The 15510-nt window shown below is 37.6% G+C and overlaps 1 protein-coding gene across 2 annotated transcripts in view; it reads right to left on the reverse strand.

The window, feature by feature from the left end:
* LOC150087127 (disco-interacting protein 2-like) overlaps positions 1-15510 on the reverse strand; it is a 1128863-nt gene that overhangs the window by 692137 nt on the left and 421216 nt on the right. For both annotated transcript variants that reach the window (XM_090372979.1, XM_090372978.1), the window contains exon 16: positions 9766-9869. In XM_090372979.1, the coding sequence (XP_090229105.1) occupies positions 9766-9869 (104 nt within the window). The remainder of the gene's footprint in view (positions 1-9765; positions 9870-15510) is intronic.

Consider the following 15510-nt stretch of genomic DNA (forward strand, 5'->3'; position numbering starts at 1 on the left):
TGCCCCTACATTCGAGGTATGCCTCGAGTTTGGCCTCATTCCTTTCAGAAGCAAGGTGAACGTTGCGCAGGATAGTCTCAAGCTTTGCCCAGATACCAACAATCTCGCCCCGAAGGGTTGAGGTAATGCGGCTGGAAGACTCTTTTAGTTTATTTTCTAGTTCAACTCGCAGGGCCAATACCTGCTCATTAACGGTGCCCTCTGGAAGAGTTGGGTCGATGTTAGTCGACTCTTGCTGTTTTGTCGTCTTTTCGCGGTTGTCTTGTATGGGGCCCTGGGATCCCTGGGGCTCTTGAGGCTCACTTTGCGAGCGGGTTTCCCTGTCCGATTGGGGAACTACCCGTTTTCTATGTTTCTTTTTGGATACCGGTGTCAGCCGGATATCCTCAAAATTATCCGTGATTTCAATGTCAGGTTGGTCACTTTTTGTATTATCAGTGGTTTGTTGAGCGCTCGATGACCGTTCAATGACGTTACAAATCAATTCAGTGGGATTTGTACTGGGTGTATCCATATTCTCAGATTAGTTGGAAATATCAGTTTATCGGGAATATTCGGATAACAGATTATTGCTGCACAGTTTGATAGAGGTTGAGGAATGACGAAGTTTGGTGCCAACCACAGGTTTGTAGCTAAATTTGAAGCCAGATAGCGCACGGATGTCGATTTGGTCTATCCCCCACTGTCACGTGAGGGGGGGGGGACCTACAACCGTAAAGATAGCCTAGGAGAACCTGTGCTACTTTCTTCTAGCGTTTTCGCAGCCGCAGAAACTTATGGTGAAGTCTGTTTTTCCACTATACAAGCAGGAACAAAAGTAAAAGCTGTCCATGGTAAGTCTATTGCAGCGGGGGGGGGGGGGGGTTACTGAAATCATGATTGCACCGAAAATTGTTCTCTAACATAGTTTGAAGATATTGGACGTTATCACAGTTCAAGGTTTCACAGGTGGAATTGCCGTCCCCAATCAATGCGGCAGTCAAGGTCACAGCTGAACGGGTAGATAATTCACTAATCCCTGCGCCGGAGGGGAGTGCTACACATTCCTCCCAAGTCAAGTGCAGGGTATTTGCGTGGCAACCACAGTATAATTGGTGCCTCTCTATAGCCCTGCTGTCAGCCGCATGGTGACCAGTACGGTCTGGCAACAAAGGATATAGATAAAAAACGCAAATAATCTGCAAAGTTCCCGTTAAATATTCAAAAGTTTCTCACCCTGAGATCCACTGTAGTTGTTATACTAAGGAGTAAACTTTTCAAAAACTAGTAGACACTGTTACCACATATTCGTGAACAAGATCCAGGAGCGCGGAGAACGTGCGTTCACACTAGACGGCGGCCAGTGTGCAAGTGACCAATCCACAAGTTTGAATCAATATCTAGAAAGTTAAAATCCCCCTCCCTTTTAAGACATTCTGATTTACTGGCCAACTCTATTTCTCTGCACAATTCCACATTATACTTATCAGATTCATTAGGCCTATAACACACACTTACTCTCATTGTTCCTTTCCCAGTGCTTATGTCACACCAAACAGACTCAACATTGCATTGTCCACCAACATCAATTAGATGCACTTCCTTAGATTTTATGTGTTTCTTAACTAACAGCATATCCCCTCCTCCCTTCCTGTCTATCCTTTCTGTACACATTGTACTCCCCAAATTTCAATTCTGCTCTGCTTATGTCTGTGTGACATCACGTCTCTTATATCCCAACAATATCTGCCTTTGATGTCTTGACTAGCACTTTAAGCTCATCAAATTTATTAACTATACTCCTAGCATTGGTGTACATTCAAGTATATATGCACCTGTTTCTACTCTTAGTTACCCTAACACAGCCCATGTATTTACTTGTTCCACTATGAATCCCAGCATTCCTGGAAATCTGCACTGCGTTAATTTCCAAGCTGCTGCTCATTCTAATAGAAGCAGTGCAAGAATCAGTTTTGTCTGTGTCTGTGGCCACTATTAACCTTTTGGTCTGTGTATCCCTGCAAGCTAGCAGTTTTCCAATCCATCTAACACTGCCTCGAAAGAATCAGCAAATATTCTTGCACCCTTTCTATATAAGTGTACCCCATCCCTGTAGAAGCAGTCTCTCCTGTCAACAAGCACAGACCAGGCTTAAAAAAATTCTACCTCTTGTGCCTTGCACAGTCTCTGCAGGGCCGAATTGATCGACAAGGCTCTCATCATATACTCCTTCCTATCGTGTCTGGGCAGAATTGCAGACACCTTCACATTCAACCCTAACTCGTGACTTTTTTTTCAACATTGACCTGTACTTGTTTGAGTAAATCTGCAGATTTACTCTTAATGAATTTCCTCCATGCTTGTGCAGCACTCGCTGAATTGATTTAATCAAAAAAGAAATGTTTGACGAACATGTAAATAGTAATATTTATTGTATTTATTCAATTTTTTTTCTCATGTGCAGGAAATATTACAAAAGCGTGCAATTTAAAAAAATTTCAAAATTATAAAATTACAAAAAAAGGGAGGAGACAGGCATAATGTCAGTAAGTTTTACCCCTCGGGCATCGTTGCCAGAATTGACATCTTCGGCTGATAACTATGTCGCTGCAGAGGTTGATGGCTTTGAGATTTAGAAGGGGGTCGGCCACTCAACGTTATAAAAGAACATTAATGGATGACTGAAAGGTAGCTTTTCTTTTCATCATTTGGTTGTTTGTTATTTGGTTTTTAGGAGCATTAGCAACTAAGGCCATATTGCTCCGGGGATATGCAGTAGTCATTCCTTGACCTTTCCGCACCCTCCGTATTTGGTTCTTTTCATCATAGATTTCTTTGTAGCAAGCAAGCATTACATTCACCCCTCTGTTAACTTTTAAGAATCATTCGCTGTCAGGATTCATCTTCTCAAACCTCGCCATTGCCATCTCTCTGGTGATGAAGCATCTCGGCTCTTCATTTGGTTCATCTTGAGCTCCATCAGCATTTTCTTCTTTCGCTATCACTGCTTGCATGTCAATTAGTTCTTTGTTAGATAATTCCTTCTGTTCTTCCTCTAACTCATTCACATCTTTGCAACCTCCAACTGAAGCAGCTCTGCAACCTTTAGAATCTTATCTGTAACCTCTTCGTATGATTTGTCTTGTTCAATTCTTTCAAAGTGTTTTACGTTCCATGGGCATATTTTCTTCCATGCGCCATTTAAACAAATTTTAGTAATTTCTGCCCAGGCCTTATTAATGTTTAAGAGGTGTGGTAAATATTGTAAAATTTCCAAAAGTCTCTTAATGTAAAATTTTTCTCATGTCTACTGCAGACAATGCCTGAGCAAATGTGCATAAATAGTAAGCTTTTAAATTCAAAATAACAACTTGATTCATAGGTTGGATGAGTGAAGTCTTGTTTGGCGGTAGAAATATGACTCTCACGTTCGAATTGAATAATCTAAATACGTATGATGTCCAGGAGTATTATCTAATAGAAGCAAAATTTTGAAAGGAATTCGCTGTCTTTACAATATTTTTTAACCTCGGGGAATCAAGAAGCATTTAAACCAATCCTCAAAGAGAGATATTGTTATCCATGCTCTCTGGTTCGATCAGAAATACACAGGTAGGGTGGCTTTATTGATGGCCTTAAATGCAAGAGGATTTCCAGAATGGTACACAAGCAGTGGCTTTAATCTGTAATCTCCTGCTGCATTAGCCCCAAGCAAGAGCATGGCCCTTTCTTTTGAAGCCTTGAAACCTGGCATTGTCTTTTTATTTTTGGTAATATATGTTCAATCCGGCATTTTTTTCCAATACAGAGTGATCTCGCAATGGTGCATTGAATAGCCGCCTTCATTAATAATTTTTTCCAACACATCACAAAATTTCTGTAAGCTGTAAAACCAGCACTGCCGACTTCACCACATACTTCAATGTTTCGGAAACCAGTTGATGCTTGAACCACTTCAACCACCCGTTGCTTGCCATGAACTTGGGTTCTGAATTTGATTTTCCATCCATTTTATTAACATCTATTCCATCTTCGATATAGCACCTGAACGCTGTTTTATGATCACGGTTGATCATAAGTGCCTTGATCCTTTGACATGTTCTTTTATACTTGCACTGTCCTTTAAAATAGTATTCACTGTTGAAACAATGAGACCTAATTCCCTTCCAATAGATGACAAACTTTGTCATGCTTCGTACTTCTTAATCATTTTCATCTTCATTTCTAAATCAATTTTGTTTCATTTCCTGGCACTACCCCCACTTGCTCTTTCTGTTGGTCCCCTTCCCTTCATCACTGTAATATGTAAACAGGAATGAAGAGGAGAAGTTTCTGAAAATTTGTTTTTTATATGATTGCAGTTTTCAGTAAAGGGGAACACATTTCACTATAATAACATAAAAACCTACACAATTGCAGTTATTAGTAGTATCGCAAATACAATAAGATCAAGTTTCCTACCTGTTTATAATTAGATGCACTAACAGAAAAGCTCAATAAATCGGAAAGTGCAAATTGTTTTATGGTCATGACCTCCAGAAACATGCTTTAGAAAAATATCACAAAGACATTCAAAATTAATCTTTATAACAGAACATATGATAAACGATGAAAAGGTAGTGCAATTTCTGTTATAAATATGATCCTTTAGAGAAATAAATAGCTTAGTAATATAGCGAAATTTTCAACTTCCAAGGCCTTGGAACTAATTACAAAAAAAAAAAAAAAAAAAAATGTGCTATTGGGTTCATGTTACGATATTTTCACAATACCTCCATTTATCCCTACAGATGCAAAATAAGTTTCCATGTTTTCTTTCAGTTTGTACCGGCTGGCAAAAACTTATGTAAAGTCGAATTTGCATAAGTCGGAGACTTCCTGTATTTACAATATAAAGGCTCTTTTATTTTTTAATCAATATATGCAAATCAAAATACCTAAAAGAAACATGAAGGATGTTTCACATAAAACTATCTACCGTGTGTCCTTGGCACATGTGCCACATTTTTTTGGACTTTGGAAAAGACGAAGTCTTCAACTGAGAAATCTGGACCTTTGTTAGGTCATAGCCATATAATCATGATTCGTCACCAATAATGAAGGAAGAAACAAAGTGCGGGTCAACAGCAGAATGTTGATGAAGATCTTGTGCTAAAATAGATTGATACATTGCATAAAAATTGCAAATTTCACTAACTCTGTAGATAGCTAAACACCTATCACTCATGATGAGATCACAAATATTAATCACTGGTTTTTGAAGTTGAAAGGCAGCCAGAGTATATAGGTCATCTTCGACAGACAGGAGGCCCTCGTTAAACTCTGTGAATCCCACACGACTCAACTGTGAACCTCATGCTTGCATTATGTTTCCCCCCTCCATATTTATTACCTTTTGGCTTTAACCTCATAAATTTCAAATTAATTAATTTTTTAATTCACTGCATGTGTTTTGCTTTAGAAACAGAGACACTATATTGTTGTCTTTTTGTGCAACTCTGGTGGTTGACTTAAATAATGACACAAGAGTTGTGCATTGGATATCAAAATATTTATCTGTTTTTATTTTATTTGTATGTTTATCTATATTTGAAGTTGTTTTTTTATAAGCCATAATTTCTTTTGTTTCTTTACCCTTTTCTATATTTCTTCACTCTAGTTCACTAAAAGGTACCCAACAACTATAATAAATATTACTTATAGTTGTTGTGTACTTTTTCTTCCTTTCTTTTTCCTTTTATATATATATATAGAGATGCAAATAAGATGTTAAAAATAAATGCAACAATTGCACATATATAGCATAGTTTGTTGAAAGTAATCCTTTCCCAATCATATTTCCCTCCTGGCTCATCTCCCAACCAAAGAAACAAAAAAAAAATAAATAATAAATAAATAAAAAAATAAAATTATATGTAGTAAACTGTGGTTTACTACATATAATTTTATTTGACACATTCCATTATCTTATCTTAGATTTAGTACTATTTTCTTCTGGTTCCATGATTCGATTCTGTGAAGTGGTGAGGGGTCTTGCTTATAATGCTTTCCTACTTATAGTGCTCTTTCAAGCTGATAACTTTGAAAGTGCTACAAAGAGGAGTATTCTGTTTAAGCATGTTCACAAGCCAATTTGTATGCTGTGAAGATTGCATCCCCTCATCAAATAAATTGTGAAGGAAACACCACTTCCTGTACCAGAGATCAGCTAACTATGGTTTCCAATTGAAGAGCCTTCAAGAATTCCTTGGGCTTCCAACAGGATTCGAACACAGACTTCTCCAAACAAGTGACAAAACCTCTATAGGGCAGACATATGGCAGAGAAGAAAAATGCATGGGATACATATAAATTGACACGTGACATAGAAGCCTATGATAGATATAAGTTGATCTGCAACCAAGTTACAAAGGAGGTTAGGCAGGCGAAGGCAGATTACAAGAAATCTTTGGCAAGGGATGCAAAGAAAAACATCAAAGAGTTCTTTACTTATATAAACTCTAGAAGGAAGGGGATGAATCAGATTGGTACACTTAATATCGATGGTTCACCTGTTGATGATCCTGCTCAGGTAGCTAACGAACTAAATGAATATTTTGCATTGACATTCACATATGAGGAGTTATTCAGCGAGGGGAATGCGAGAGGTGTATTCAACTCTGGCAGTAAGCTAGATAATCTTGTAATAACCGAGAATACAGTGGAGGAGAAATTGTTGAAGATAAACACAAGAAAGGCACCTGGGGTGGATGGGATCTATCCAGTTATATTAAAGGAGGCAGCAAAGGAAGTAAGCAAACCCTTAGCCATAATTATGAGAGCTTCCTTGGACTCAGGGGTTCTTTACTTGGTATATCAAGATGGTATATCAAGCTTAATGTCCAAGTTTGCAGATGATACGAAGGTTGGCAGGGCTGTCAAGGACACCACTGACACTATGCTGCTGCAACAGGATCTGGAAAGGTTGAGCAGATGGGCTGAGAGGTGGCAAATGAAGTTTAACATTGACAAATGTAAAGTACTACATATGGGAAACAGCAACCCCAGAGCAACGTATCAACGTAATCAATTTTGATATAAATTTATGACATAAAATATCATAATGCTGATGGCCATAAAATGTCATAAAAATGACTTTCATCAACCGGTGAAATACTACCACTTTGCTTATTGGAGGCTTGAAGTGGTGAAACCCATGTTTAGTCTCTGGAGCAAAGTTTCCGGCATCCCCCTCCCCCCATACTTCTCCTCCAACCCATGCATGGTACTAAGTACTATAGGTTTTGATACCTTTCGTGTTTGGGGTTTTCATAAAAAAAAAAAAAAAAAAAAAAAAAAGACCGGAGATGTGCAAATGTGACCCCAATTCACAAAGGAGGATCAAAGGCTGACACAAGTAATTATAGACCTGTGAGTTTAACTTCTGTTCCAGGAAAATTAATTGAGGCACTGGTTAAAGGAGCACTGCAGGATCATCTAGACAAGACTTCAGTTATAGCTAGGACACAGCATGGTTTTGTTAAGGGGAAGTCTTGCCTGACCAATTTGATTGGATACTATGATGCAGTCACAAAAGAACTGGATGCAGGGAATAACTTTGATATTATATACTTGGATCTTAGAAAGGCTTTTGATACTGTTGCACAGGGAAGACTGCTGCACAAATTGGAGCAGTGTGGCATTGCAGGCAAATTTCTGCTATGGATAAAGAGGTGGTTGAGGGGGAGAAGACAGAGAGTGGTATTTAATGGACACTGCTCATCGTGGACTAATGTTATTAGTGGAGTCCTTCAGTGTTCAATGTTGGGTCCATTACTGTTTTCTGTATTTATAAATAATATTGATGATGGTATATCAAGCTTAATGTCCAAGTTTGCAGATGATACGAAGGATGGCAGGGTTGTCAAGGACACAACTGACACTATGCTGCTGCAAAAGGATCTGGAAATGTTGAGCAGATGGGCTGAGAGGTGGCAAATGAAGTTTAACATTGACAAATGTAAAGTACTACATATAGGAAACAGCAACCCCAGAGCAACGTATCAACTCTGTGGTACTACACTGACAATGGTAGAGAATGAAAAGGACCTGGGAGTAATTGTGCAGGCAGATATGAAGTTCTCTGAGGAGTGCAGACGGGCTGCAAGAGTAGCTCATGGTGTCTTATCAATGATATACAGGAATTTTTCTAGCAGGGATAAGGAGGTGATTATTCCCTTGTTTAAGGCAATGGTCAGACCACACCTAGAGTACTGTATACAGGTCTGGAGGCCTCATTTCAAGAAGGATGTTGAGCTGCTGGAACGAATGCAGAGAAGGGCAACAAGGTTAGTGAACGGAACAAAGGGTTGCTCTTGCGAAGAAAGGCTTAAATTTTGCAAATTACAGTGTCTGGAGACTAGGCACCAGCGAGGTGATCTGATAGAGGTGTATAAAGCCTTGAATGGTTTGAGCATGCTCAATGCTACTGGGATTCTGCCTCTTGCTCAGAATAATTACCTGAGAGGGCATAAATTCAAATTGAGGAAAAACAGATGTAGGCTAGATGTACGGAAATTTGCCTTTAGCCAGCGGGTAGTTGGTTGGTGGAACAGACTTCCATCCCTTGTTGTGGAAGTTGATAGCCTAAATAAATTTAAGGCTCAGCTGGACAGGTATTTCGAACGAACGGAGGGGTGAAGCGGAAGTTTTTTTTTCTTTTTTTTTTTCTGGCTGATGCTGCATAAGTTTGCTTTCTTGCATCATATGCCTTTACTAATGCTAATGCTAATATGAAGATTTTACATAACAACAAGATATTACAATACATCTGACATACTTTAATCATTGTGCACAATGTTTTGGAATCTCTCTCTCTCTCTCTCTCTCTCTCTCTCTCTCTCTCTCTCTCTCTCTCTCTCTCTCTCTCTCTCTCTCTCTCTCTGTAACCTACTATACTTTTGTGTAATGCTGATGGCCTTAAAATGTCAAAAAAAAGTGATGGATTTGGTATGATTCAAGTGGAATACCTGTGTGCATATTGCTGCACTGCACTGGACTGACAACATCCATGGATCAGCAACATACAAGCATGTCTTTGACTGTATAAGTTTATTCTTCCATACCTAAGAATACCATCACTGTTGTTGGGATTCTTCCTATTGCCCAGTTTAATCACCTGAGGGGATATAGATTCAATTCGAGGAAAGGCAGTTATAGAATAGATGCACGGAAATTTGCCTTTAGCCAGTGGGTGGTTGATTGCTGGAACTTCCATCTGTCATTGTAGAAGTTGACAGCTTAAATAAATTCAAGGCAGAACTAGACAAACATTTGGAGCGAATGGATGGGTGAAATGGGAAGGGTTTTTTTTTTTTTTTTTTCTCCTTTTTTGGCTGATGTTGTATAAGCTTTCTTTGTTGCATCGTATGCCTCTACTAATGCTAATGCTAATCATTGAAATGGCTAGTTTTACTTTTCCTGTTCTGCATGGCGTAGTGCATATGGGCCTTAGCCCCAGAGGCACATATGGGATGAAGTTGTTAATATATGTTCTGTGTGGCATGCTGCCCACAACAGTAGGAGCAGAAAGAGTCATTAGAAAAAGGAATAAAGGATGAATGGTAGCGGTAACCTCTTCTGATTAAATGGTCAGCACACATCATCTTGATTACAGATTTTTGAATTCATTTGTCTTCTACTGTCATTTTCAAAAAAGAATATACTTAATTAAGAAACACTGAATATCTACACACTTATTTGCCAAACTTGTTGTCAATAATCAGAAGTGCATTTCTAAATACATACCTCTATGTAAGCAGGGGTTTCTTCAGTTAACCTAGGTGGTGGTATCCAATCTTTTGGGGGTTTACTTAAATGTTCTGTGATAAACCAATTCAACTTTGGCCATCCTACAATTAAAAAATAAAATTAATAGCAATATTACGGAAAAATAATTACCAATCCAACTAAAATAATGTGATATTAATAGCAATTAATCAGAAAACAGGGATGCTAAAAATATTCAGCAAAGGGATAGTGAAAAAAACAAAAAAAAAAAATCATATTTCTCATCCCAAAATAGCAAATTGACCGTAGAATGCACATAATTTAGAGATAAAATACAGGAAATCACCAACTCACGTATTATTCTACTTACGGAAATTCGACTTTACATACGTTTTCGCCGGCCGGTGCAAACTTAAAAAAAATTGTGGAAACGTATTTAGCATCCCACAGGAATAAACGGAGGTATCGGGAAAATATCGTAATCTGAACCCAATAACACATTGTTCTTTTTTTTTTTTTTTTTTTTTTTTGTAATTCGTTCCAAGTCCTTGGAAGTTAAAAATTTCACTATATTATTAAGCTGTTTATCTTTCTAAAAAGTATTTACAATGGAAATTGCACTACATTTTCATCATTATCATATTTTCTGTTATAAGGATCAATTTTGAATTCCTTTGTGATATTTTTCTAAAGCACATTTCTGGAAAACATCACTGTAAAAACAATTTACACTTTCTGGTTTATTAGGTTTTTCTGTTAGTGCATCTAATTACAAATGAGTAGTAAACACAATCTTATTGCATTTGTGATAATACCGATAACTGCAATTGTGTGGGTTTTTACGCTATTAGGGTGAAATGTGTTCCACTTCACTGAAATCTTCAATCATATAAAAAACGAATTTTCAGAAACTTCTCCTCTTCATTCCTATTTACATATTACAATGATGAAGGGAAAGCAATCAATGAAAAGTGCAAGTGGTGGTAGTGCCAGGAAACGAAACAAAATTGATTTAGAAATGAAGATGAAAATGATTAAGGAGTACGAAGTAGGACAAAGTTTGTCATCTATTGCATGGAATTAGGTCTCGCTGAATATTATTTTAAAGGACAGTGTGCGTATAAAAGAACATGTCAAAGGATCAAGACACTTAAGATCAACACTGATTGCAAAACAGCATACAGGTACTATATCGAAAGTGAAACAGCTGTTAATAATATGGATGGAAAATCAGATTCAGAAGCAATTGCCCCAGAGTCTAATGACCATTCAAACAAAAGCAATAAGTACTTATGAAGATATTAAGGTACGGCGAACCCCAACCCAAGTTTCTGGAAAGCAACAGGTGGTTTAATAGGTTCAAGCATCACGCTGGTTTCCAAAACATTAAAGTATGAGGTGAAGTTGCCAGTGCAGATTTTGCAGCTGCAGAGAAATTTTATGATGTGTTGGAAAAAATTATTAATGAATTATTAATTAATTATTAAAAATTTAATAATTTTTAATAATTAATAAAAATTATTAAAAATTCAATGCAGTAAATTTTTAACATTGACAAGACTGCTCGGTATTGGAAAAAAATGCCGGATCGAACATACATTACCAAAAATAAAAAGACAATGCCAGGTTTCAAGGCTTCAAAAGATAGGGCCATGCTCTTGCTTGGGACTAAGGCAGCAGGAGATTACAGATTAAAACCACTGCTTGTGTACCATTCTGGAAATCCTTGTGCATTTAAGGACATCAATTAAGCCACCCTACCCATGCATTTCCGATTGAACCAGAGAGCATGGATAACAATATCTCTCTTCGAGGATTGGTTTAAATGCTGCTTCATTCCAGAGGTTGAAAAATACTGTAAAGACAACGATGTTCCTTTCAAGATTTTGCTTCTATTAGATAATGCTCCTGGACACCCTATGCATCTAGATGATTTCAATTTGAATGTGAGAGTCATACTTCTACCGCCAAACATGACTTCACTCATCCAACATATGGATCAGGGTGTTATTTCGAATTTAAAAGCATACTATTTAAGCAAAACATTTGCTCAGGCATTGTTTGCACTAGACGGTAAGAAAAATTTTACATTAAGAGACTATTGGAAATCTTACAATATTAACCATGCCATCTTAAACATTAATAAGACCTGGACAGAAATTACTAAAAGTTGTGTAAATGGCACACGAAAGAAAATATGCCCACGGCACGTAAAAGGCTTCAAAAGATTTGAACAAGACAAATCATACAAAGAGGTTACAGATAAGATTGTAAAGTTTGCAGAGCTACTTCAGTTGGAGGTAGTTGCCAAAGACATGGAGGAGTTAATAGAGGAAAAAGAGAAGGAATTATCTAACAAAGAACTTATTGACTTTCAGGCAGCGATAGTGAAAGAAGAAAATGCTGATGAAGCTCAAGGTGAACCAAATGAGGAGCCGAGATGCTTCATCACCAGAGAGATGGCAATGGCGAGATTTGAGAAGATGGATCCTGACAGCGAACGATTCTTAAAAGTTAACAAAGGGGTGAATGTAATGTTGCTTGCTACAAAGAAATCTATGATGAAAATAAAAAAGCCACCATCCAGTCATCCATTAATATGTTCTTTCATAAGGTTGAGCAGATGACCTCTTCTAAATTTCCACAGCCGTCAACCTCGGCGGCAGCATTCATATCAACTGAAGACGTTGATTCTGGCAACGATGCTCGAGAGGTAAAACTTATTGACCTTATGCCCGTCTCCTTTTTTTTTTGTAATTTTATAATTTCAAAATTTTTTTAAATTGCACGCTTTTGTAATTTTTTCTGCACATGAGATAAAACATTGAATAAATACAATAAATACAATAAATAATTCTATTTACATGTTCGTCGAACATTTCTTTTTTAATTCAATCAATTCAGCGAGCACAGTTGTGAGTGCTGCACAAGCATGGGGAAATTCTGACATGTAAAATCCGACTTATGCAGCCCTTACATAAGACAGGGAGTTCCTGTATATATTGGTACTTCGTGACCCTAGTTACTCTTGCTCTGATGCAAAAACAAACACAAGCTGTAGTATCCTACAATTACACCTTCCTCAATTCATTTGGTCAATTTCCACAATAATTGTGAAATCCAAAGTAATCCAAATCCATTTCTTTTTAATTATGAATTCATAGTGTCCTTTAATTGCTTGGCATCAGCACCACACTTGTGGGCAAACGAGTACTATTTTACTGAAGAGAGTCAGGAAATTTTAATGGGTAGAAATTCCTGCCACTGAAGTTATTTTTTTATTTGTTGTTATTTGGTTTTTAGGAGCATTAGCAACTAAGGCCATATTGCTGCCGGATATGCAGTGGTCATTCCCTGCCTTTCCGCATCCTCTGTATTTGGTCATGACGGGCTCGAACCCCGGTCTAATCAAGAAGCGTGTGCTACGCACTGCTGCTCCTTCCCACCTGGCTACAGAGGCGCCATGCCACTGAAGAGAACTTGCAGACTTCTCAATGGCAGGAATGACATTCCTGCCATTTCCTCCATGAATCAATTTAAAGATAGTGGGGGAGGGAAATAGGATTTAGGTTGCAGCTCACAAGATAAGATGACATGAATTGTTTGGACATTCTTCCACAAATATTATGCATTGTGACAGAAATTCCCCAGTTCAAGTATACTGGCTCGGACATATAAAATAAATCTCATGGGTCTCCCTGTACAACAGAAATATGTTAGAAGAAGAAGAAGCCAGAATGAGTATCAATACTAGCTGTTTGTTCAAGGAAGTCCTAGATAGCAAAGCTTTTCTGGCCTGAGTGCCATAGGAAAAAAAACACATTAAAAATAATGATTAAATTAAAATAACTGATATTCAATGTAATAATACTTGAAAGTTTCTAATTATCAATTTGTTGCATAATTTTATGCTCAATTATCTTAAGAGTTGTCAGTGTTAGATGCAGACAGAAAGAAATGTCTTGAAAACATGCTTCTTTCATAATATACACCACTTATAAGTGGTCACATGTGTGTACATCTTCCTATGTATGCCACTTGGTTCACCACTACTGCCTTAGGCTTTAAGTGCACCAGAAAAAAAAAAAAATTAATAAAAAAAGAAATAAGTATTTTCTTACATGTTTCAGTAAGAAAGTATTTTTCATTTTCAACTGGGTACTGATTCATTTGAGTTTTGAATTTCCCTTAGCCATCACTCTATATATATATATATATATATATATATATATATATATATTATTGAGTAAAGCTCTCAATAGTCAGTTACTAGAGTACCACTGTATTTTCAGCAACTAACCAATGTTAGGAATAAAGTATAGTTACAAAGCACCAAGTTCTGTAGCCAAATATTCAAAGTATTTCCTCATACTAGCACCTTTTTGCCACACTCCACACCTTTTCAAGAAGTTCGATGTTTAGTTCAGTCTCCATATCCATATAGAATATTCCAAATAGAGCCAACCCATTGCTTTGCTTATACAGTGGGATTATGAATTTACACACACAAAAACTCTCTCTCTCCATGCCATCTGTATACACATGAAGTCTGCTTGGATCATAACCACCAAATGCCTCCCCAACCCCTACTGTCTCTAACTCAACTTCAACTAGTTGTATAAGTTATTATGGTGCTGTTATTTCCAAAGTGTAAAATAATTTTACAACATTAAAATGTAGCAGCTATGACTTATTGCCTTCTTAGCCATCGTTTCCATGATCTTCCCTATCACCGAAGCCCAACTGATTAGTCTGTAGCTATTCACTTTGCTCACAGAATCACTTGTATGGGGAAGTGACACATTGGCACCTCTATAATAATAGGGAATCTTCCCTGAATTCAGTAATGTGCTTATAATTAATCATAATAATCGATGCCCTCTCTCTCTCTCTTTCCCCCCACCAATTACTAGGTATAAGCCATCAATCCCAGGAACCTTACTTGCTTTTGCACTCAAAAGTAGCTAAAAATTTCCAATATCCATTACAGAGTGATCTTTTCTGATTCATTCTCTCATTTCTTTAATAGTATTTGTGGCTTCACTGAGTGCATCTTTTAAAGTACCCCATAGTTCCGCTTTTCATCCTTGCTGTGTTATCTGCCCATTTAACGTAGGCTAGGTAGCATCTTAAAGAGTTATAGGGTTATAGACCACTTTCCTGAATTTAAAACCCATGTATTTACATTTTTACCATTAGCATTAGTAGAGGCATATAATGCAAGAAAGCAAGCTTAAGCAGCATCAGCCAAAAAAAAACGCTCCCATTTCATCTCTACGTTCGTTCCAAATACCTGTCCAGCTCAGCCTTAAATTTATTTAGGCTATCAAATTCCACAACAACGGATGGAAGTCTTTTCCACCAGCCAACTACTCATTGGCTAAAGGCAAACTTCCACACATCTATCCTACATCTGTCTTTCCTCAATTTGAATTTATGCCCTCTCAGGAGATAGAGGAAGAATCCCATCAGCATTGAGCATGCTCAAACCATTTAAGGCTTTATACACCTCAGTCAGATCACCTCACAGGTGCCTAGTCTCCAGAAACTGTTTTTTGCAAAATTTAAGCCTTTCTTCGTAAGTGCAACCCTTTGTTCCCTTCACTAATTTTGTTCCCTTCACTAATCTTGTTGCCCTTCAGTGTACTCATTCCAACAGCTCTACATCCTTCTTAAAATGAGACCTCCACACCTGTATACAGTACTCAAGGTGTGGCCTGACCACTGCCTTATACAAGGGGATAATCACCTCCTTATCCCTGC

This window comes from Mastigoproctus giganteus, chromosome 4 (genome assembly GCF_048544385.1).
Source record: "Mastigoproctus giganteus isolate SK-2022 chromosome 4, ASM4854438v1, whole genome shotgun sequence".
Lineage (NCBI taxonomy): Eukaryota > Metazoa > Arthropoda > Arachnida > Uropygi > Thelyphonidae > Mastigoproctus > Mastigoproctus giganteus.